General features: G+C 56.2%; 2 protein-coding genes across 2 annotated transcripts; both read left to right on the forward strand.

Annotated features, from left to right (window-relative positions):
- Window positions 1-1,341: 1,341 nt before the first annotated feature.
- Window positions 1,342-8,617, forward strand: LOC134426945 (bactericidal permeability-increasing protein-like). Its single transcript, XM_063172347.1, has 15 exons — window positions 1,342-1,498; window positions 2,319-2,418; window positions 3,031-3,159; window positions 3,633-3,788; window positions 4,141-4,204; window positions 4,638-4,701; window positions 5,146-5,237; window positions 5,402-5,578; window positions 5,777-5,836; window positions 5,962-6,129; window positions 6,409-6,476; window positions 6,703-6,745; window positions 7,096-7,159; window positions 7,653-7,729; window positions 8,336-8,617. The coding sequence occupies exons 1-15, from the start codon at window positions 1,384-1,386 to the stop codon at window positions 8,381-8,383; spliced, it is 1,425 nt and encodes a 474-aa protein (XP_063028417.1). The 5' UTR covers window positions 1,342-1,383; the 3' UTR covers window positions 8,384-8,617.
- Window positions 8,618-9,454: 837 nt separating this feature from the next.
- LOC134426946 (bactericidal permeability-increasing protein-like) lies at window positions 9,455-16,295 on the forward strand. The gene is made up of 15 exons (XM_063172348.1): window positions 9,455-9,569; window positions 10,390-10,489; window positions 11,097-11,225; window positions 11,645-11,800; window positions 12,176-12,239; window positions 12,673-12,736; window positions 13,177-13,268; window positions 13,432-13,608; window positions 13,807-13,866; window positions 13,992-14,159; window positions 14,439-14,506; window positions 14,733-14,775; window positions 15,126-15,189; window positions 15,683-15,759; window positions 16,014-16,295. Exons 1-15 carry the CDS (start codon window positions 9,455-9,457, stop codon window positions 16,059-16,061), a joined length of 1,425 nt encoding a protein of 474 aa, XP_063028418.1. The 3' UTR covers window positions 16,062-16,295.
- Window positions 16,296-16,434: the final 139 nt, after the last annotated feature.

Genomic DNA, 16,434 nt, shown 5'->3' on the forward strand with positions numbered 1-16,434 from the left:
GGGGGAAGACTTCCTGGTTTTGTGTCCCCTCTATGCTATTCCTTATACAGTTTCATTTCTCCTTATGGAAGAGTTCTGCTTCCTCCATGCTCTTTCTGAACATCTTGAATGTTGTTTTGATGCAGCCCTTCAGTGAGATGGGGTTGTCACCATGGCAGGTTTGGGATCTCCTGCTCTGAACTGAGCAAGATCCAGATAAGAGCTGATGATGGGTGACAGGAAGGGTCACAATGCCAAGGAGGCTGTGCTGGGGATTTGGCTTTTGCCTTTCTCCTCTGTTCTTACATGTTTCTTTCTGGACAAAAAACAAAGTCTGGGCACAAGGATCTCTGCTCACAGGTTGAAGGATGTTGCCTCTGGCAGCCAGGACTTGCCTGGATCCAGCATGAGATCTGCCTGCATCAGCAGCCATAGGTTTGCTGTGCTGGGACACCAAGCCCAGGAAATGAAATTGACTGAAATATTTCTTCCTCCGTTACCTTTGTCTTGCAAGGAGAGACCAGGCAGCCCAGCTCTCCTGGCTGGGGAGGCACAGGGGTGTTCTCCCTTCCCACCTGCCTGGCTGCACCCAGCTCCTGCCCCTGTCTCCAGCCATCATGACAAGAGCTGGGACATATCATGCCTCAGCAGTGATGTCTTTGGAATTTGATCTTAGGGTAATGGAAGTCTCTTCCTTTTGGTGGATGCTGTGTGCAGGAGCCCTGTGACAGGGTCGGGAGGTGCAGGCCACCCCACTGAGGTAGTTGCCCTGGTGCAGCTGCCCAGCCCAGGCAGGTGCTCCTTTGCCAGCCCTGCTGGGTGTGGGGTCCCTGGGATCTGCTCACATGAGGTGAGAAGCTGTGACCTGTCTTCTTTAGCCACTGCTGTGCCCCAAGGCAGTTCTGGTGCCTTTGGCAGGTCTGTGGTGCAGCTCACAGAGTAGCCAGGAGAGCTGTGGGACAGGGACAGAGATGGAGAGCAGCAGGGCTGGGACCCTGCTCCTGGGCAGCCCAGGCTGTTCCCCGCTTTTTCTGGGGGCAGGCTGCAGACATGTGGTTCTGTCAGGCTCTGCTGCCACTGCCAAACCCAGCTCTGCTCCACTGAGGATGCCACAGGCAGGGATTGCTGGCAGTGACAGAGAGATGGAAATTGGGCTGTTGCATCCCAGTTTCCACTGCTCCTTCCCTGCCTTGGGTGGGAGTCACCAGGTGTGCCTCTGTGCTGGGCCATGTGCCCATGGTGCCAGCAGAACAGCAGAGCAGGGTGGTGGCCAAGCAGGAAGTCCTGGGGACACCGCCTGTTGCTCCTCACACCACCTTTGCCCAAAGTTCCTACTTTGGCAGGGATATAAAGGTGGTGTGGGCTGGGAGAGCCCAGCATAGCTCTGCACTGCAGGAGGCCAGGATGGGAATGCAGAGCGTGGCTGTGGCTTGTGGGGCACTGACCTTGTGCCTGGCACTCACCACCGCCACCAACCCCGGCTTCGTGGTGAGGATCACCCAGGCAGGCTTGGACTACGGTGGGTTCTGCTTCTCATTTCTCTCCTGACAGCTGTGCTGGTGGCAGACGTGTGGAGCCAGGTACCCTGTGAGAAGTGCAGGGTCCCGGGGAAGGATGGGGGATCCTTGGCCATGGGTGCCCATGTGAGGAGCACAGGGACAGGGTGGGGAAATCCTTGGACAGGGGTGCCAAATGCACCATCGGCCAGGGCTCTCCCTGCTGCACCTGCCTGCCCCCCATGCCATGGCTTGATGGAGCTCCTGCAGAGGGGCCCAGCCCTGTGGGGTGTCAGGGAGCTGCAGCCAGGCAGTGTGGGAGGCTGGCACAGCAGGAGGGTGCTGGTCCCACAGCACATCCAAGCCGTGAGCCCTGGAGGAGGGAGCTGCAGAGGAGAGAGGAGTTGGGGAGTTTAGGGAGGGGCAGTGACAGAGATGGATGGGCCCCGTGCTGGTTTTATCGAGGCAGGCAGAGCCCGGCTCCAGCAGAGCACAGTTATGGATTGAAATGCACTCTGTGAGAAACACAGAGCATCCCAGTGCCTCAAACCTCATGCAGATCTCACCCACCACACTGCCTGGACAGTGAGGACTAGGACACCTCCCTCCTTTCTGCAGCCACCACCTTCCCCTGGGGCTGCAAGCAGGGCACGAGGCAGCATTGCCTGGGTGCTCACAGGGCTCTGTGCATGGAGGTTTGCTTTAAAGCCAGCCTGGGAGGCAGCATCACCTGGATCTCTCCTTTGATTCTTCTGCTGCATGCCCAGTGTGTGCGGCAGCTCCTGTGGCTGGAAGGATGGAGTGGTGGAATGGTGGAGTGACGCTGTCCCTGTGTCCCTGCAGCCCAACAGCAGGGGATTGCGATCCTGGAGAAGGAGCTGGCCCAGCTGAAGCTGCCAGATTTCTCGGGTAAATCAGGGAAGGTGCGCTATTCATTCTCCAGGTAAGCCTTGTGAGCCTCGCCAGTGCCTTAGAGGAACTCACTGCCCCCCAACACAGTTGAGGGGCAGGAGGAGTGGGGAGGTTGGGGGCTCCCGTAGGAGTGAGGACCGTCCTGTCCCCACCACAGCTGCCTGAGCTGTTGGCCCTGTCCTTGGTGAATGTTCCTGCTTTTCTCCTTTCCCAAGGGGAAAAATGGAACCAGGGTCATGGCACTCTGGGCATGGGTGGACTGTGTGCAATCAAAGCCTGGGCAGTGGAGGTGACCTTGCCTGTAGGACCAGGACACACATTCCTATGTGAAGCAGGAGCCCAGTGCCTGTGGAAATGCCAGCTCCCTGCTGCCCAGGTGCCTCTCTGCTCCTGCAGTGCAGCATTTGGAGCTGCCTTGGGTGCCTGCAAGGGCCACATTCCCAAAGGTGCCGCTCTGCTCTGTGTGACCCTGCCTGGCCTAGCTTGGGAGCAGCAGCACTGCAGCTGGAAATGCTGCCAGTGCAGTGACTCCATCCTGCTCACCCTTCTTCCTTCTCTGATTGTCTCCCTCCCTCCCTCGCCTTGTGCTTGGGAGTGTGGAATCACTATAACATGACTTTTCTTTTTATTTCTATATTTTTAGCCTGCGCATTCCCAGTTTCCGCTTGCCGTACTCCCGGATTACCCCGATCCCCAACGTGGGCCTGCAGGTCTCCATCTCCAACGCCTTTGCTGAGCTGAATGGGGACTGGCGGGTGAAGTTTCTCTTTATGTGAGTGGCCAGCTCTTCCTCTCCCTATTCAGGCACCCACTCTGTGTCTCCCACTCTGGAATTGGACAGGTTTTTTCTCCTCTCCCTCTCCCTCTCCCTCCCCCTCTCCCTTTCCCTCTCCCTCTCCCTTGTGTTTTGGGTAGCTGCCACTTTGCTCCCCCAGATATGATGGATAAAACAGGCTGGGAGGCAGGAACAAGGCACATGAAAGGGAGAGCTATACATGGACATTCAGGTCTCTCTTCCACGGCCCCTATGTGCTCTCAGTCCCCTCTATTTAAAGGTTATCTGACCTGGTTTATGTGCCAGTGAAATTTGGTTCCCCTGAATTTAAACACTTTCCCAATCTCCTCTGGATGCACCATACAAGGGGGAGACTGATCCAGATTGATGCAACCTCAACAGATCTGAGGTCTCTTCACCAGACCTTGGCATTGACAAACGTCTCTTTCTTATCCCCCTTCTCCCTGCAGCAAGGGACATGGATCTTTCAACGTGAAGGTACAAAATGTCAACATGAAAATCATCCTGAGGCTGGGCACTGACACCAGTGGGAGGCCCACCATCAGCACCTCGGGCTGCACTGCCACCATTTCCAACGTCCGGGTGCGCTTTTCCGGCAAGCTTGCGTAAGTGACTTTACTGAAAGGTCTGGAAATGCTGTGTGTTAGCCCACCTGCCATGGGAATGTGGCCTTGTTTAGAGGCGAAGCTTGTTGACAAATCTGAGGTTGCCTGGTCTTAAATCTGGCCTGAATTTCTCCTGCTCTGGCTGCACATTTGAGGGGATGGGTGGGGTTTTCCAGTGAGTCTGTTTTCAAATGTAAACCCTGGGACAAAGCCAGATGCCAATTTAGTGTGGGAGTGATGTTCCCAGGGTCTTGCTTGAGAATGATGTTCTCTATTGTCTCCCTTTCCTGGGCACATCCTTCAGCAGTATGGATCTGAGCTAGCCAGGGCTTCTCTCTGTGTTTCTCTGCAGGTGGCTTTACAACCTGTTCCACCGCATTATTGAGAGGAAGTTGCGGAAGGCTTTAGAGAGCAAGGTATGTGAGCAGTGGAAGGCTGGGTCCTGTGTTTTCTGGTTGTGTTTGGCCCCCACTAGTAGGTAATGTCCTCGAAGGCTCAGAGGTAGGGATGTAACTAGAGCCAGAGTGCACCCTTGTGGGTGGGTTAATCCTCTCTGTTGCTCTTTCTCGGCCATGCCCTGGCTGCTCAGCACTGTTCATTCCTGCATGGGCCACATGAGATTCCCCTTCCAAGGGTCTCCCCAGAGCTGAACTGTGCCGAGGGGAATTGGTGCAAGCAGATGCTTGTAGGGATAAACCCGGCTTGTGGCTTGGACACTTAATGTGCTGCCTGATGAATGGAGACAATCATCACAGTCCTCATTTACTTAAGCAAGCTTTGTCATGGAGCTGGGAGTGTGGCTGCGACCCGGCTGCCCCTGCTCAGCTCTGTGGCCTTTCTGTCCCACAGGTGTGTGACAATGTGGCCAAGTCTGTGCACAATGAGCTCCAGACGTACATCCGGACACTGCCAGGTACTGGGGGGCTTTAGTGGGCTTAGAAGCAGCTCTTACTATCGATTCCCAGCCATGAGGAATGTTTTATTTTGTGTCCACTCCCCATCTCCGGGTGCTCCACCACCCAAGCTGGGAGCTGGGGAGCACGTTCTCAGCAGAGAGAAATCACTGTGTGTCCTGTCTGGCTGTGGGAATTCCTTCAGAATGCCCACCGACTGTCAGGAGCTTTGGCTACTTTAGCTGGGGGACCCTGGTCACTCCTCAGGTCCAAGAGATGGCTGAGAAAAGACAGGGGGAAAGTGGGGATTTTTGCTTCCTAGCAGAAGTGAGCAGACAAGCAGTTGGTAGAGAGATGATGCACCAGGAAGCCCAGTCATGGCACTGCCCAGATGCCAGTAGAGACCATCTGATTCCATATTTCCTGACGATCTCCTTACTCATCTCTCTTCCTTGTGTTTGCAGTCACAGCCAGGATAGATGACAAGATTGGGATTGATTATTCCTTGGTGGCACCCCCAAGAGCTACACCCAAGTCCTTGGACCTGGACCTGAAGGTGAGAAGCAGCCCTGGGGACACATGATTTGGCCAGTGCCGTTGCCAAAGGCAGGTGGGAACCAAGGTTTTGGTACCTGCTGCAAATGCTGTTGGCCAGCGTGAGTCAGCAGGTGAGCCCCAGTGCTATTTGCAGCCCTTCTCCACGTCTCTCCCTCCTTCCAGGGTGAATTCTACTCCCTGGCCCACCGCTCCCCCGTGCCCTTCTCACCGCTGCCACTGGCCTTCCCCTCGGATCACGAGCGCATGGTTTACTTTGGAGCCTCCAGCTACTTCTTCAACACAGCTGGCATTGCCTACCATGAGGCTGGGGCACTGGTCTTTGAAATCACAGAGGCCATGGTGAGTGGCACGAGTGGCACAGGGCTGGGAAAGAGGTTCCATTTGCTGAGGAGCTCTGGGAGCAGCCAGCAATCCTGGAGAAGCCCCAGTGAGAGAGCTGGGGGCTGTGGGATGAGACTGTCAGATATGGGAGCATGTGGGGATGGCATGGGCTCCTCTGTGCCACATTGCCCCAGTGTGACAATCCTCTCCCTGCAGATCCCAAAGGAAGCAGGATTCAGCTTGGACACCTCTCTCTTCTCAGCCTTCATTCCCCAGGTGAGCAATCTGGCCATGCCTGCCCAGAGCTCCTGCACACACAGGCTTTGCTCTGTGCCAGGTGTTCTCCCCTCAGGACTGGGGGCTTGTGCCATCATTCCCATCCTCTCCTTATTCCCTCACAGCTGGAGGAGATGTACCCGAACATGCCAATGAAGTTCAGGGTGTCCACTCCCACTGCTCCATTCCTGACTGTTGGAGAAGGAGGAATCTCATTCCAGCCCATTGTGGATGTCCAGGCTTATGCCATCCTTCCCAACTCGAGGCTGGCTCCTCTCTTCCTCCTCAGCCTGGTGAGTTCAGACTGTGGTGCTGGGGCAGAAGGGATTTTGAGCTGTGCCCTGTCCTGTTGCCCAGATCCTGCCAGGGGAGCTGCCAGGTGCTGTCCAGGCACAGTGAGGCTGTCCCCAGGTGAACAATTCCTGAGCTGACAAATGCCAGGTTTGATGCTGGATGCAGACACGCCCCTGGATGGGCAGTGGTGTGTTTCAGCTGGTCAGAGCCGTTCCCCTGGTGTCTGCTTTGGGCTGAGGTGGGGTGAGCACTGCCAGAGCTCTGTGCTCTCTCCCCAGACAGGGAACGTGTCCGCTGTCATCAACGTGAGATCCGGCTGCATTGTTGGGAGCCTGGATGTGGGCAGGTACAGAGGGCAGCAGCCACTGCCTGGGCAGGGGGTGGCTGGGGGTCTTTCTGTTTTGGGTGCCCAGGGCCAGAGAGGGGATGGGAAGGTGTCTGGGATGTGGCCTTGCTGTGCAGGGAAGGAATGAGCTGGGGCTGGAGGGAGTGGGACCTGCATGGCCATGGGTGGGTGGAATCGCTCCCTCCCTGGGCACATCCTCCACAGCACCACTTCTGTCCCTGTGCAGGATCAGGCTCTCTCTGAAGGATTCAGCTGTTGGCACTTTCCAGGTAAGCTCTCCTTGACCACAAGCAGAGCCCCCAGCATGGAGCTGGCAGCCTGCTGGGGGCAAGGACAGAGAGTCATTCCCCGCTGCCTCCCAACATGGGACCCCACACTGACCCTGCAGCCACCTCCTGCCTCAGCCTGCAAGGCTGGGAAAGGATGTGGAGCCTGATCCATTGCTGCTCTCACCCCAAACATTTCCCACACTGCCACAGGGAGCAGACAAAGCTGCTGGTCTCTGGCAAAGTGTGTGCCCATTCCACTCTTTATCTCCTTTGTCTAAATATCCTGAAGTACCTGCATGTCTCCTGTCCTGCAGGCTAAAGCTTTTCCTCCCTCTCTCCCCACTCCCCAGGTACATTTTGTGCAGTCCATAATGAACTACTTGACTTCCAGTGTCCTCCTGCCACATCTCAATGGTGAGAACCTACTGAGGGGAATGGGGTTGCTGGAGCACCCTCCACTCAGGTTGCTCCATCCAAGGGGTCCCAGCTCACTCATTAAATCCTCCTTGCCAAGGTTGATGCAGGGCAAAGTGCGTGCAGGAGGCGGCAGTGAAGCGGAGGGAGCCTCTTGCTGCTCTGACAGGCTCCCAGCAGCAAACGCAATGGAAAATATGAGCCCTGTGCAGATCCTAATGCTTTCCAGACCCTCTCCCCGAATCCCTGCATCTCCTGCCTTGCCAGCAGCTCAGACCAGAGTGGGGCTGGTGGCAGGAGTGCCCAAGGGGGCTGTCCTGGCACAACAGGCAGCCCTTCTGTGGAGCTTGGCAGGAGTTTCCTCTGCCTGCCCCAGTAGCAGTGGAGGAGAGGAAAGGGCTGGGGGAAGGAGGGGGACACCTTCTCTGAGTGCTCTGTGCTCCCTTGACTCCCATTGCCATCCCAATGCAGACACATGTGTTGTCTTTTCCAGCCCGCTTAGATGAGGGTTTCCATCTGCCGCTGCCAGACAGGATTCAGCTCTCCAATATCCTTGTGAGGTTCCACCAGGTGAGTGAGAGGGAGCAGCTGGCTCCAGCTGGGGCCCATCCTGCTGCCCACAAAGCCCTGCTGACCAGCACAGCCTCCATATCTAGTTCCCTCAGCTGTGCCGTGATGTGATGGACGGGAGCTCTCAGCCGCAAACCAGATGTCTGCTTTTCTTGGCTGCATTTTGGGTGTCTGGGATGACACCACATCATTCTCCAGTTCTTAAGCCTGGGGTCTGAGTTTCCAATGCTGCTTTTTATAGCAGTGTCAGCCCCAAATCCCTGCTCTCCCTGACTGGCAATGCATTCATGGATGCTGTGATGCCTGGTGGGATGCAGCCCCTGCCTGCTCAGCTGTAAGGAGCTGTAGTAGGTGCAGGGGAGCAGAGAGAGCCCCTGTTGTGGGGGGGCTTGGGGAAACCCCAAAGCAGGATCTCAATGGGGATGCTGAAAAGCTGTAGTGAGGTGTGGTTGTGAAATGCCTCCAGAGCCTGCCAGGGGCAAAAACTGCCACAGGGATTGCCAGAGCACATGTCCCAATCCTTTCTGCCTTCAGGGATGTGCTGGGTGCTGGGCAGTGCAGCTGCCAGGGCCTGTAGCAGCCCAGCACTTTCTCTCTTTCTCCCAGAATTTCCTGCTGCTTGGAGCAGACGTTCGCTTCCAGCCCCAGGGATGAAGATGTGGTGATGAGAGCCCTTCAGCACTAAATCTGCTCCATTCACCACTTTGCGCTTCCCTGCCTGAACTGAAGACCACCAGTCCTGCCACTGTCCTGCACTGCTGCCTGGGCCTGCACCCTGCATCCTCCTGCTGGGGCCTCACCTGGTGCTACCATGAGCTGGGGGTCCCGTGCCCTGGGCCACCCCCTCCCCTCGTCCCTCTGAGCAGCAATAAAGGCGTTGGTGCTGGGGCTCTGCTCTTGGTGTCACTGTCTGCACCTCGGGCCACACAGGACCAGATGGGAGCTGGATCAGGGCCACTTTGTTGGGCTGTTTCCATGGCCATGGTGAGGCACCATGGTACACCTGTGTCCTGCTGTCCTTTGCCTTCACTCCAGCCTTGGGGCAGAGTGGTTGGAAAAAACACCGTGGCTTAAGGAGAAAATTCTGCACAGGGAGAAGCTGGTCGATGTCGTGGCAGGCTCTGATGCCTACCGTGACCTCTCTGTGCTGAAGTTCCTGTAGGTATAGGGACAGCATCAGTTGTCACTGGTCCTGACCACAGCCCAGTCCTATGGGCAACAATGAACTTGTCCTGTCTGGAAATGGGTAAGGGAGGTTTTATTTTGGGCTGAAGACTTCTCTGTCCGAGTTCTCTCCAAACTCAGGCAGGCTGCTCTCACTTTTCTTCCTGTGTCCACGGGTTTTCCATCATGGTTCCCAGCCCACATACACCTGCCAATGTGAGGCTGGAGAGCAGCAGCAGTCCTGCCTCTGGCACTGGTACAAGCTGCCCGGGGAATTCCGAGGCTGGCAGTGACAGAGAGATGGAAACGGGGCTGTTGCCTCCCAGTTTCCACTACTCCTTCCCTGCCTTCAGAGAGAGGCACCAGGTGTGCCTATGTGCTGGGCCATGTGCCCATGGTGCCAGCAGCACAGTGGAGCAGGGTGGTGGCCAAACAGGAAATCCCAGAGGGGCCCCCGTGGCTCCTCACACCACGTTTGCCCAAGGTTCCTGTTTTGGCAGGGATATAAAGGTGGTGTGGGCTGGGAGAGCCCTGCACAACGTGGCACTGTGGAAAGCCAGGATGGGAATGCAGACCGTGGCTGTGGCTTGTGGGGCACTGACCTTGTGCCTGGCACTCACCACCGCCACCAACCCCGGCTTCGTGGTGAGGATCACCCAGGCAGGCTTGGACTACGGTGGGTTCTGCTTCTCATTTCTCTCCTGACAGCTGTGCTGGTGGCAGAGGTGTGGAGCCAGGTACCCTGTGAGAAGTGCAGGGTCCCGGGGCGGGATGGGGGATCCTTGGCCATGGGTGCCCATGTGAGGAGCACAGGGACAGGGTGGGGAAATCCTTGGACAGGGGTGTCAAATGCACCATCGGCCAGGGCTTTCCCTGCTGCACCTGCCTGCCCCCCATGCCATGGCTTGATGGAGCTCCTGCAGAGGGGCCCAGCCCTGTGGGGTGTCAGGGAGCTGCAGCCAGGCAGTGTGGGAGGCTGGCACAGCAGGAGGGTGCTGGTCCCACAGCACATCCAAGCCGTGAGCCCTAGAGGAGGGAGCTGCAGAGGAGAGAGGAGTTGGGGAGTTTAGGGAGGGGCAGTGACAGAGATGGATGGGCCCCATGCTGGTTTTATCGAGGCAGGCAGAGCCCAGCTCCAGCAGAGCACAGTTATGGATTGAAATGCACTGTGTGAGAAACACAGAGCATCCCAGTGCCTCAGACCTCATGCAGATCTCACCCACCACACTGCCTGGACAGTGAGGACTAGGACACCTCCCTCCTTTCTGCAGCCACCACCTAACCCTGGGGCTGCAAGCAGGGCACCAGGCAGCATTGCCTGGGTGCTCTCAGGGCTCTGTGCATGGAGGTTTGCTTTAAAGCCAGCCTGGGAGGCAGCATCACCTGGATCTCTCCTTTGATCCTTCTGCTGCATGCCCAGTGTGTGCTGCAGCTCCTGTGGCTGGAAGGATGGAGTGGTGGAATGGTGGAGTGACGCTGTCCCTGTGTCCCTGTAGCCCAACAGCAGGGGATTGCGATCCTGGAGAAGGAGCTGGCCCAGCTGAAGCTGCCAAACATCTCGGGTAAATCGGGGGAGTTGCACTATTCACTCTCCAGGTAAGCCTTGTGAGCCTCTCCAGTGGCCTGGAGCCACCCACGGCCTTCCTGACCCTGGCAATGGAATGGAGGTTTGGGTGATGGTGGAGAGCACCTAGAGCAGTGAGGACCATCCTGTCCCCTCCACAGCTCCCTGAGATGTGGGCCATGTCCTTGGTTCCTGTTTTACTCCTTGCCCAACGGGAAAAATGGAACTGGGGTCATGGCACTCTGGCATGGGTGGACTGTGTGCAATCAAAGCCTGGGCAGTGGAGGTGACCTTGCCTGTAGGACCAGGACACACGTTCCTATGTGAAGCAGGAGCCCAGTGCCTGTGGAAATGCCAGCTCCCTGCTGCCCAGGTGCCTCTCTGCTCCTGCAGTGCAGCATTTGGAGCTGCCTTGGGTGGCTGCAAGGGCCACATTCCCAAAGGTGCCAGTCTGCTCTGTGTGACCCTGCCTGGCCTAGCTTGGGAGCAGCAGCACTGCAGCTGGAAATGCTGCCAGTGCAGTGACTCCATCCTGCTCACCCTTCTTCCTTCTCTGATTGTCTCCCTTCCTCCCTCTCTCGCCTTGTGCTTGGGAGTGTGGAACCACTCTAACATGACTTTTTATTTCTATATTTTTAGGCTGCACATTCCCAGTTTCCACTTGCCACACTCACGGATTACCCCAATCTCCAACGTGGGCCTGCAGGTCTCCATCTCCAATGCCTCTGTTGAGCTGGACGGGGACTGCTGGGTGAAGTTTCTCTTTATGTGAGTGGCCAGCTCTTCCTCTCCCTATTCAGGCACCCACTCTGTGTCTCCCACTCTGGAATTGGACAGGTTTTTTCTCCTCTCCCTTGTGTTTTGGGCAGCTGTCACTTTACTTCCCTAGATAAAACAGAGTGGGAGGCAGGAACAAGGCATTTGAACGGTGAGCTATACATGGGCCCTCAGGTCTCTTCCACCACCCCTATGTGCTCTCATTCCCTCTATTTAAAGGTTACCTGTCCTAGTTTATGTGCCAGTGAAATTTGGTTCCCCTGAATTTAGACACTTTCCCAATCTCCTCTGGATGCATCATACAAGGGGGAGACTGATCCAGATTGATGCATCCTCAAGTAGATTTGAGGTCTCTTCACCAGAGCTTGGCATTTACAAACTTCCCTTTCTTATCCCCCTTCTCCCTGCAGCAAGGGACCTGGATCTTTTGACCTGAAGGTAGAAAATATCTCGATCAAATTTATCCTGAGGCTGGGCAGTGACACCAGTGGGAAGCCCACCATCAGCACCTCAGACTGCAGTGCCCGCGCCTCCAAAGTTGGGTTGCACTTTTCAGGCAAGCTTGCGTATGTGACTTCACTGGAAGCTCTGGAAATGCTGTGTGTTAGCCCATATGGGAATGCCATGGGAATGTTGCTTTGCCATTGAAATGTACTCCCTGTAAGGAGTAGCTTGTTGGCAAATCTGAGCTTGCCTGGTCTTAAATCTGGCCTGAATTTCTCCTGCTGTGGCTGCACATTTAAGGGGGTGGGTGGGGTTTACCAGTGAGTCTGTTTTCAAATGTAAACCCTGGGACAAAGCCAGATGCCAATTTAGTGTGGGAATGATGTTCCCGGGATCTTGCTTGAGAATGATGTTCTCTATTGTCTCCCTTTCCTGGGCACATACTTTTGCAGTATGGATCTGAGCTAGCCAGGGCTTCTCTCTGTGTTTCTCCGCAGGTGGTTTTACAACATATTCAAGAAGGGTAATAAGTCCCTGTTGCAGAAGCATTTAGAGACCATGGTATGTGAACATTGAACAGCAGGTTCCTGAGATTCCTGGTTGTCTTTAGTCCTCGCTTCTAGTTAATGTCCTTAAAGGATCAAGTATATGGATAGAAATATAGCCAGAGCACACCCCTGTGGGTGGGTTAAACCTCACTGTTGCTCTTTCTTGGCCACGCCCTGGCTGCTCAGCACTGTTCATTCCTGCATGGGCCACATGAGATTCCCCTTCCAAGGGTCTCCCCAGAGCTGAGCTGGGCTGAGGGGAATTGGTGCAAGGTATTGCTTGTAGGTATAAACCCTGCTTGTGTCTTGGACACTTAATGTGCTGCCTGATGAATGGAGACAATCATCACAGTGCTCATTTACTTAAGCAAGCTTTGTCATGGAGCTGGGAGCGTGGCTGTGACCCAGCTGCCCCTGCTCAGCTCTGTGGCCTTTCTGTCCCACAGGTGTGTGACAATGTGGCCAAGTCTGTGCACAATGAGCTCCAGACGTACATCCAGACACTGCCAGGTACTGGGGGGCTGTGTGTGGATTTAGGAGCAGTTCTTCCGGGCTTTTCCCAGCCATGAGGAATGTTTTATTTGTGTCTGCTCCCCATGTCCGGGTGTTAAGGCACACAAGCTGGGAGCTGAGGAGCACCTTCTCAGACGATACAAATCATTGGGTGTCCTGTCTGGCTGTGGGAATTCCTTCAGGATTTGTGCCCATGGGCTGGTCAGGGCGTAGGGTACTTTAACTGGCAATGATGGCCATTCCTCAGATCCAAGAGATGGCTGAGAAAAGTCACGGTAAAAGTGGGGGTTTTTGCTTCCTAGCAGAAGTGAGCAGAGGAGCAGTTGGTAGTGAGCTAAAGCACGAGGAACCCGATCATGGCACTGCCCAGATGCCAGTGGGGGCCACCTGCTCTCAACCATGTCATTCATACTCACCTCTCTTCCTTGTGTTTGCAGTCACAGCCAGGATAGATGACAAGATTGGGATAAATTACACCTTGGTGGCACCCCCAAGACCTACTGCCCAGTCCCTAGATGCAGACCTGAAGGTGAGAGGAAGCACTGGAGACACTTGATTTGGCAATGCCGTTGCCAAAGGCAGGTGGGAACCACGGTTTTGGTACCTGCTGCAAATGCTGTTGGCCAGCGTGAGTCAGCAGGTGAGCCCCACTGCTATTTGCAGCCCTTCTCCATTTCTCTCCCTCCTTCCAGGGTGAATTCTACTCCCTGGCCCACCGCTCCCCCGTGCCCTTCTCACCGCTGCCACTGGCCTTCCCCTCGGATCACGAGCGCATGGTTTACTTTGGAGCCTCCAGCTACTTCTTCAACACAGCTGGCATTGCCTACCATGAGGCTGGGGCACTGGTCTTTGAAATCACAGAGGCCATGGTGAGTGGCACGAAGGGCACAGGGCTGGGAAAGAGGTTCCATTTGCTGAGGAGCTCTGGGAGCAGCCAGCAATCCTGGAGAAGCCCCAGTGAGAGAGCTGGGGGCTGTGGGATGAGAATGTCAGATATGGCAGCATGTGGGGATGCCATGGGCTCCTCTGTGCCACATTGCCCCAGTGTGACAATTCTCTCCCTGCAGATCCCAAAGGATGTAGAATTCAAGCTGAACACCTCTCTCTTCTCAGCCTTCATTCCCCAGGTGAGCAATCTGGCCATGCCTGCCCAGAGCTCCTGCACACACAGGCTTTGCTCTGTGCCAGGTGTTCTCCCCTCAGGACTGGGGGCTTGTGCCATCATTCCCATCCTCTCCTTACTCCCTCACAGCTGGAGGAGAAGTATCCAAACATGCCAATGAAGTTCAGGGTGTCCACTCCCACTGCTCCATTCCTGACTATTAGAGAAGGAGGAATCTCATTCCAGCCCATTGTGGATGTCCAGGCTTATGCCATCCTTCCCAGCTCGAGGCTGGCTCCTCTCTTCCTCCTCAGCCTGGTGAGTTCAGACTGTGGTGCTGGGGCAGAAGGGATTTTGAGCTGTGCCCTGTCCTGTTGCCCAGATCCTGCCAGGGGGGCTGCCAGGTGCTGTCCAGGCACAGTGAGGGTGTCCCCAGGTGAACAATTCCTGAGCTGACAAATGCCAGGTTTAATGCTGGATGCAGACACGCCCCTGGATGGGCAGTGGTGTGTTTCAGCTGGTCAGAGCCGTTCCCCTGGTGTCTGCTTTGGGCTGAGGTGGGGTGAGCACTGCCAGAGCTCTGTGCTCTCTCCCCAGACAGGGAACGTGTCCGCTGTCATCAACGTGAGATCCGGCCGCATTGTTGGGAGCCTGGATGTGGGCAGGTACAGAGGGCAGCAGCCACTGCCTGGGCAGGGGGTGGCTGGGGGTCTTTCCGCTTTGGGTGCCCAGGGCCAGAGAGGGGATGGGAAGGTGTCTGGGATGTGGCCTTGCTGTGCAGGGAAGGAATGAGCTGGGGCTGGAGGGAGTGGGACCTGCATGGCCATGGGTGGGTGGAATCGCTCCCTCCCTGGGCACATCCTCCACAGCACCACTTCTGTCCCTGTGCAGGATCAGGCTCTCTCTGAAGGATTCAGCTGTTGGCACTTTCCAGGTAAGCTCTCCTTGACCACAAGCAGAGCCCCCAGCATGGAGCTGGCAGCCTGCTGGGGGCAAGGACAGAGAGTCATTCCCCGCTGCCTCCCAACATGGGACCCCACACTGATCCTGCAGCCACCTCCTGCCTCAGCCTGCAAGGCTGGGAAGGGATGTGGAGCCTGATCCATTGCTGCTCTCACCCCAAACATTTCCCACACTGCCACAGGGAGCAGACAAAGCTGCTGGTCTCTGGCAAAGTGTGTGCCCATTCCACTCTTTATCTCCTTTGTCTAATTATCCTGAAGTACCTGCATGTCTCCTGTCCTGCAGGCTAAAGCTTTTCCTCCCTCTCTCCCCACTCCCCAGGTACATTTTGTGCAGTCCATTATGAACTACTTGACTTCCAGTGTCCTCCTGCCACATCTTAATGGTGAGAACCTACTGAGGGGAATGGGGTTGCTGGAGCACCCTCCACTCAGGTTGCTCCATCCAAGGGGTCCCAGCTCACTCATTAAATCCTCCTTGCCAAGGCTGATGCAGGGCAAAGTGCGTGCAGGAGGCGGCGGTGAAGCGGAGGGAGCCTCTTGCTGCTCTGACAGGCTCCCAGCAGCAAACGCAATGGAAAATATGAGCCCTGTGCAGATCCTAATGCTTTCCAGACCCTCTCCCCGAATCCCTGCATCTCCTGCCTCGCCAGCAGCTCAGACCAGAGTGGGGCTGGTGGCAGGAGTGGCCAAGGGGGCTGTCCTGGCACAACAGGCAGCCCTTCTGTGGAGCTTGGCAGGAGTTTCCTCTGCCTGCCCCAGTAGCAGTGGAGGAGAGGAAAGGGCTGGGGGAAGGAGGGGGACACCTTCTCTGAGTGCTCTGCGCTCCCTTGACTCCCATTGCCATCCCAATGCAGACACATGTGTTGTCTTTTCCAGCCCGCTTAGATGAGGGTTTCCCTTTGCCACTTCTGGACAGAATTCAGCTCTCCAATATCCTTGTGAGGTTCCACCAGGTGAGTGAGAGGGAGCAGCCGGCTCCAGCTGGGGCCCATCTGCTGCCTACAAAGCCCTGCTGACCAGCACAGCCTCCAAATCCAGTTCCCCCAGCTGTGCTGGAAAGTGATGAATGGGAGGGTGCTCTTCATTGAGATCCCAATGGCCCAGCAGCAAACCAGAGCACATGTCCCAATCCCTTCTGCCTTCAGGGATGTGCTGGGTGCTGGGCAGTGCAGCTGTAGCAGCCCAGCACTTTCTCTCTTTCTCCCAGAATTTCCTACTGCTTGGAGCAGACGTTCGCTTCCAGCCCCGGGGATGAAGATGTGGTGATGAGAGCCCTTCAGCACTAAATCTGCTCCCTTCACCACTTTGCCCTTCCCTGCCTGAGCCGAAGACAACCAGTCGTGCCACTGTCCTGCACTGCTGCCTTGGCCTGCACCCTCCATCCTCCTGCTGGGGCCTCACCTGGTGCTACCATGAGCTGGGGGTCCCGTGCCCTGGGCCACCCCCTCCCCTCGTCCCTCTGAGCAGCAATAAAGGCGTTGGTGCTGGGGCTCTGCTCTTGGTGTCACTGTCTGCACCTTGGGCCACACAGGACCAGATGGGAGCGGGAGCTGGATCAGGGCCACTTTGTTGGGCTGTTTCCATGGCCATGGCGAGGCACCATGGTGCACCTGTGTCCCACTGTCCTT

This window comes from Melospiza melodia, chromosome 19, assembly GCF_035770615.1.
Source record: "Melospiza melodia melodia isolate bMelMel2 chromosome 19, bMelMel2.pri, whole genome shotgun sequence".
Lineage (NCBI taxonomy): Eukaryota > Metazoa > Chordata > Aves > Passeriformes > Passerellidae > Melospiza > Melospiza melodia.